Genomic DNA, 7,199 nt, shown 5'->3' with positions numbered 1-7,199 from the left:
GGCTGGGGTCCGAGTGTGTGTCCTGCTTCTATGGGCTGGGGTCCGAGTGTGTGTCCTGCTTCTATGGGCTGGGGTCCGAGTGTGTGTCCTGCTTCCCACCTAGGTGTGGCTTCCCTGCTACTGTTGAGGATGAGGGGTCAGCGCGGTTCTCTCCAGCTTCACAGCTCAGCTGTGGGAGGAGACTCCTGTCCCCCATATGTATTTGGAGACTGAACGGGCATTTTCCCTACAGATGAACATCCCCTTGTCAAGGGACGGAGAATCCCTGAGGTCTGTGTCACACCTTCCTTCATCGTTATTGGTTGGCTTCTGTTTTGTTTTTCCTTTTTACCATTTGTGTTCAATGGCCGGGAACAGAGAAAAGGAGAAAGGACTGGATAAAGATGTCTCAGGACTGGAGAGACTTCTCAGGGGTTAAGAGCACCGCCTTCTCTGGCAGAGCATCAGGTTCACTTCCTGGCAGCCACGTGATAGCTCACAACAATCCATAACTCCAATCCCAGGGGATCAGACACCTTCTCTGGCCCTGCTGAGGCATGTGGTACACACACATACCAACAGGCAAAACACTCATAATACACATAAAATAAAACAAACAACTTTTCTATTTAAAAAAAAATACCAGGATAGAGAGATGGCTCACTGGTTAAGGGCACTAGCTGCTCTTGCGGGGAACCAGATTCAGTTCCCAGCTCCTACATGGTAGCTCCAGTTCTAGGGGATCTGATACCCTCTTCTGGCCTTCACAGGCACCAGGCACACAAAAATAAGCAGGTAAAACATTCACATGCATAAAAAAAATTGTAAATAATTTTTAAAAATACAAGGTGGAAAGGGAGAGTGAGAAAGAAAGTGGGGATGTTTGAAGAGATAAAAAAGAACTGAAAGGGGGGGGGAGGATTAAAAAAGGGTGTTGGCACAGAGGTGGGGCCTGTGGTTAGGGGTGAGGCCTGGTACCACAAGGGCAGAGCCAAGATCTGTAGTGTGGCCTGGAGGCAGAAGAACAGCGCCAAGATCTAGGAGGGTGGGTCTTGTGCTGCCCTAAGGTCTAGAGGTCAGGGCTGGGGCCTGGTTCTCACCTTCACAGGACACACGGTCAGCTCGAAGCCTGAAGCCAGGTCTGCAGGTGCACAGGAAGCTGCCCACAGTGTTATGGCAGGAGTGGTGGCAGACTCGCCTCTCCTGAGGTCGTCGACACTCGTTTACATCTGTGGAAGAGCCCATTGCCTTGCCTCGGCCATGGACCCCTTTCTCCTCCCATCCCAGAACTCAAAAGACTGGCAGGATTCACCTGCAGTTCTTACAGAGTCCACCCCTGCCCAGGGCACAAGATGTGACTCAGGACACTAGGAATGGGGCTGGTGTCTACCAGCAGTGGCCTTGGAAGCTTCCTGTATCCAGTGAGTGGCCGTGCATCTCAGCCCCCAAACAATTAAGTGCTCAACCCTGGTGCAAATCTCATTCCCCAGATTTCTTCTTTTGTAGACAGTGTCTTAAAACTGAAATCAGGCTCAAGACAAACCAGGAGTCTTCTTCTAAACCAAAGGAGCCAAGGCATAAAGTACTTTGTTTACCTCCAGGGAGCAAAGGCAGCCAAGAAAACCGGTGAACAGAGGTGAGTCCTTGATGTGTATGTGAGAGCATCAAGGAGAACATAGCAGGATGAAAGGGACATGGCCAGGGAAGACCCAGCTTGAGGTGTTTCACACAGAGCAACACCAAGCATGGAATGGGAGTACTCTGAGCAGAAGGTCCAAAAGTTGATCTTCCCAGGTTCCAGACTGACCTGTCCATCTTCTTGATTGGCAACCTAAGTGTACCTACCACCCACAGGCCACAGAGCTCACCTATACAGGAGTGCCGGTTGCCATGGAGGTGGAAGCCGGCGCGGCAGGAGCACTTATAGCTGCCAATGCTGTTCTTACATCTCTGCTGGCAGGGCGTGCCCAGGCACTCATCGGTGTCTGTGAGGGGAGAAGACAAAGCTGGTACCCATCTCTCCACTGCACTTAGGCTCCTCCCATCCCCCCTCTCCCACCCAACTCAGGGCCATGGGGGACTCCCCTACTAGCGGATGGTCTCCACCCTCACCCTCTCACCCTAGCCCAGGCCACTTTGTCTCTAGGCTGGAGAACAGACACAGCCTCCTCCCGAGCCATCTTCCCACAGTCTCCAGGAGGTCCTCATCCAAGGCCATCTGCAATGGGCCACTCCCTGCTCCAAACCTCTCAGAGCCCCCACCCACAACAAGCAGCACTCACGAGACCATTATACACAGCTATGGGGACCAGTGAAAGAGCTCAGCAGATAACGGTGCCTCCCTCCAAGCTTGATGAGTTAGACCCCTCATGAAGCAAGAACTCCCAAAAGTTGTTCTCTGACCCCCACATGCACACTTAAATGTAAGAAAAATAAACAAACAAACATAGCTATGGACGGACAGTCCAGCCCTCACCTTCGCTCTTGCTTATTTCCCCGCATCTTCTAAACACGTCCTATTTTTATGGCCCTCCCTTGGACTCTGTCTACCCTGAATGTCTTTCCCTCCTGTCTGCAGAGAAAAGTCTTCTGTGGACTCAAAACCTTCCTCCACAGAGCCCCCCACATAGAAATTCACCCAGGTTTTGTTAGAAGCTGCAACAAACAAACACAACCCCTAGAAATAACCTCCATGTTGGTCCTATGACACACTTGCATCACAGAGAACCAAGCAGCAGTCAAAAACACCACCAAAAAGAGATCTATCTGGTATGTTTGCCTAATGTAGGAAGAGCCTTAAGACCAATCAACTGCTCAGGGAAAAGAAATTGGAAAGGCAACTGGGATCAGACCTCAGCTCCAATGTGATTGTGGGTAAATTAATTCATTGTGTTAAGCCTCGGGGTTCTTATCAGTAACACAGAGATAAACAGTATCATAACTGTAAGGATGGAATGAGAACACACATAGAAATTGCTTAGCCTGGTACCCAGCATGTTGAGAGTTTGGTCACTAATAAGCCTGTGTATATGCATATATGTAAGAACATGTCACTCAGAGAGGCAGGCAGGCAAGGCGTCTGCAAGTGCTCTGGAGGAAGGACTTTAGGATAATTAGGGTTAGATAACATCACATCACATAACATCACAAGGGTGGGTTAACGATGGATTAATGCCCTTAGAAGAGTCACCAGAGCACCCTGTGTCCCTCCCTCTCGCCATCGCCATTGTGTGAGGACACACAAGAGCGTCTTCTTCAAGCCAGAGAAATCCACAACAAAGCTAGCCAGTCCCTTGACCTTGCGGCTCTCCAGGGACTGAGAACAGGTTCCCTGGACTACACAGCAGTGTTGGGGCAGCTCAAACAGACCAGGGAAGCAGGGCTCTCTAGGGTGGGCAGAGGAGGGCACTGGGAGAGAGGACCTGAGGCTTGCACCATGGTGCTCAAGATTCTTGGGTTTCATGAAATTTCACACGCAGAGAAAGTAACAGCACAGACTCAAGGGACTTATTTTTGTCACCTCTGCCTTGTTGTGTGAGACTGTTATTAGACTCATCCTCAAATACTTGTGAAAATCAAAGCCTCTTGGAAAGGATGTCTATTGTAAATGATCTCACCCTGCCAGGTATGGTGGAGTATGCCTATAACCCAAATACTAGGGAGGCTGGACCACACAATAACACCCTGTCTGCAAAACAAAAGGAAGACATCTTCTCGCTGGACCTCCACAGCCCAGCATGGAAGACATCTTCTCCCTGGACCTCCACAGCCCTAATACACCTTGTCTCAATCTTTTTCTTTCCCAAACCACCGCACTGGAGAGTGTGTGCATCCTACAGCACAGATATCCTCAGAGCCTGGCCCAGCACCAAGGCTGGAGGAAGCTATAACACACTAAGTGACGGAGACCATCACAGGCCCTTCCCACTCACAACCTACCTCCCTCCCTTCTCGATCGCTGTACCTCCTGCCCTGGGTGCATCTGCCCCTTGTTCTCCCTGAAACCTCTCCTTATCCCCATCCTTCCCTATACAGAAGCAGAAGATTTTACAGTATCTTGGTTCAGAGCAAGTCCACCATGAACGCTGGGCATGGGGACGCATGCCTATAATCCTAGGACTTGGAAGTCAGAGGCAGGCAGATCTCTGTGAGTTCAAGGCCAGGATGGCTTACAAAGTGAGTTCCAGGACAGTCAGGGATATGTAGGGAGACTCTTTCTCAAAGAAACAAAACAAAAGAGTCCACCATACTAGACTCAAACCCTAAGTCCATCTCTTACAAACAGAATGGACGTGGGTAAAACTTGGTTCTTCAATGGGAATGACGCAGCATCCTTCTCAGAGGACTGTGGCATGGAGAATAAATCTTATAGGACTTGGCGGAGTCTAGAAATCACTCCCAATCCCTCTGCTCACTCACCTTGGCAGCTATGACGGTCAGCAGACAACTGCATGCCTGGCCCACATTCACACACGAAGCCGCCTTCCGTGTTCACACAGTGGCCCTCACAAGATGAGCTTAAACACTCGTCAATGTCTGAGGAAAGAAAGCCCTTAGCACAGCCTGTTCCAGATGTGCTGTGACTCCAGAAAAAGTGACCCCACGTTTGAGAGGTCGCGTGTAGAAGATACAGCATCAAACAGGAAAGTGCCATGACCACGAGGGGAGCCCCAGAAAGAGGAGATAAAGACAGAGGGACCGGCCCCTGCTCCCAACCCATGCGACAGGTAAGATGGTGGGAAAGCATGCCTGAGGCAGAATCATTTTGATGGTCTGTATGTGGCAGCCTTCAGGTCCCCAAATGGCAGAGCCCTGTGAGCAGTGTCATTCCCTAGATGTTCACTGAACCCTGAGGTGTGAGCAGGAGACTCAGAGAGTGGCTACTGACTGCCTCGGACACTGTGGGCATGGTCCAAGGCCCAGAGGGATAGCATATGCCCTGCTCAGGAATAACCTGCCATAGCAGAGGGTGGGGTTAGGATAGCTGCTGGGCTCTCTGGAATGGCCTAACCTCCCCACTCCACCACTGTCCTCCACATGCATGTCACATCACACACATAAATAAATGGAAAAAATAAAAATAAATAAAAAACATAAATAAAGAAATGGAGGAGGGGAGGAAATGCCATAATGAACCCATTGCTTTGAATACTAAGCTAAGTTTCAGTTAAAAAAAAATAAACTCCGGTTGTAGAATATTATTTTAATATATGTGTTACTTTTGATTATGTTGCATTAGTTTAACTCTATGAAGCTGTGCTACTGTGCCTGTCTAAAACACCTGATGGGCTAATAAAGAACTGAGTGGCCAATAGCGAGGCAGGAGAGAGGAATAGGCAGGGCTGGCGGGCAGAGAGGATAAATATAAAGAGAAATCTGGGAGGAAAAAAGAATCTGGGAATGAGAGAGGAAAGAGGAGGACTTCAGGGACCAGCTACTCCGTTACACAGCCAGACAGGAGTAAGAAGGAAAGAAAAGCTATACAGGAATAGAGAAAGATAAAAGCTCCAAGACCAAAGACAGACTGGATAATTTAAGTTAAGAAAAGCTGGCAAGAAACAAGCTAACCTAAGGTCGGGCATTCATTAATAAGAATAAACGTCCAGCTGGGCGGGGGTGGTGTTCGCCTTTAATCCCCAGCACTTGAGAGACAGAGGCAGGTGGATCTCTGTGAGTTCAAGGCCAGCCTGGTCTACAGAGTGAGTTCCAGGACAGCCAGGACTGTTTCACAGAGAAACTCTGTCTCGAAAAAAAAAAAAAAAAAAAAAAAAAAAGGAAGAAAGAAAGAAAAAGTAAGCCTCTGTGTGTGGTGGTTTATTGGGGGTTTGGTGGTGGGACCCCCAAAAACCTCTAGGTTTAGTGAGAGACCCTGACTCAAAATATATGGCAGAGGGTAATGGAGGAAGATACCAAATATTAATTCTGGGCTCCACATGCCTGTGGACACACTTACATGCACATGTACATACACCACATACAAAAACAAACAAGAAACAAAACACCTTCAATCAGGCTTTTGCCTCTAAAGAGATGGACCAAAAAATTGGTCATAGTAACCATCTCTGGTAAAGGGCACACACTCTGCCTACAGTGATTTAAAATCAAGAAAACAAATAACAGGAGTGGGAAAGATGCCTCGGCTGTTGGGAACACTTGTTCTTGCAGAGGAGCCAGGCTCAGTTCCCAGCACCCACATGGCAGCGCACAACGGGCTGGGACTCCAGTTCCAAGGGATCTGGTGCCCTCTTCTGGCCTCCTCAGGATTCCACACACGTGCTACATATACATGCAGACAAAACACCCTTACCCATAAAATAATAAAAGAAAAAAAGTAATACTTGACAGAATAACTACTGAGCTTTAGTTTCCTCAGTTTTCTGTGTCAGCTGACTCCAGTCCTGGCTCCATGGTCCTCTGAGAGCCCAGCATCCTGGACTTCCTTAGTCACTGCCCCTATTACATTGGCACTGTCCTTATCCTTGTCCTCCTGCTCCATATTTGGAAGCTCCCAGCTAGCAGCCACTGTCTGGTCACCTGTAACCTCAATCCCAGCCCATAAATTCCTGTGAAATAACAGGAGAGCAGTACCCTGGGGGTGCATGTTTTCCTGCCCCTCTCTTCCAGGTGCCGGGCTCCAGCTGCTGCGAGCGGGGAGGAGCTACCATTCCACCCTCCCGTCCCATTCCAGGCCTCTCACCTGCACACCTGATACCAACAGCTGTCTCAGTCATCAAGAAACCCACAGGGCACACTCGGGCTACCTCCTGACAGCCACCATGGTTACAGGTGAGATCACAGCCATACTCCCCGCAGGATCCATGGGCTTCTAAAACAAACAGCACAGAAGTGAGCCCGTGTCACCAGAGCAGCAGAGCAGGTGGCAGTGTGGCCTCTCAGGTGTCCTGAATTCTGCTGTAGAGTAGGTGTTCCGGAGGCAAAGAGACTTCCCATCCTCGTCTACCACTTACTGGCCATGGATCTTGAGTCAAATAGGAGGAACCCTCTGGGGCATGTCTCTGAAGGAGTTTCTAGACTGGGCTGATGGGTAAGACCCACTCTAACTGTGGAAGGCAGCATTCTGTAGGTTAAGAGCCGAACTGAACACAAATAAAATGGGGCCGAGCAACAGCACCCAACTCTTCCTGAGTCCTGACTGAGTGCAACGTGAACAGTTGCCTTGCTCTTGCGGCTCCAGGCCTTCTCTGCTCTGATAGGCTGTA

General features: G+C 49.4%; 1 protein-coding gene across 1 annotated transcript in view; it reads right to left on the bottom strand.

Annotated features, from left to right (window-relative positions):
- The window catches only part of Vwce (von Willebrand factor C and EGF domains), a 33,041-nt gene that overhangs the window by 22,939 nt on the left and 2,903 nt on the right, over positions 1-7,199 (bottom strand). Inside the window, exons 4-7 of the mRNA XM_005369646.2 lie at positions 6,677-6,805; positions 4,399-4,515; positions 1,848-1,964; positions 1,080-1,208 (exon numbers count right to left, since the gene is read on the bottom strand). Of these exons, the coding sequence (XP_005369703.1) occupies positions 1,080-1,208; positions 1,848-1,964; positions 4,399-4,515; positions 6,677-6,805 (492 nt within the window). The remainder of the gene's footprint in view (positions 1-1,079; positions 1,209-1,847; positions 1,965-4,398; positions 4,516-6,676; positions 6,806-7,199) is intronic.

Source organism: Microtus ochrogaster, unplaced genomic scaffold (assembly GCF_000317375.1).
Source record: "Microtus ochrogaster isolate Prairie Vole_2 unplaced genomic scaffold, MicOch1.0 UNK56, whole genome shotgun sequence".
NCBI lineage: Eukaryota > Metazoa > Chordata > Mammalia > Rodentia > Cricetidae > Microtus > Microtus ochrogaster.
The sequence above is the reverse complement of the archived record's forward strand: the minus strand, read 5'-3'. Positions and strand labels throughout refer to the sequence as shown.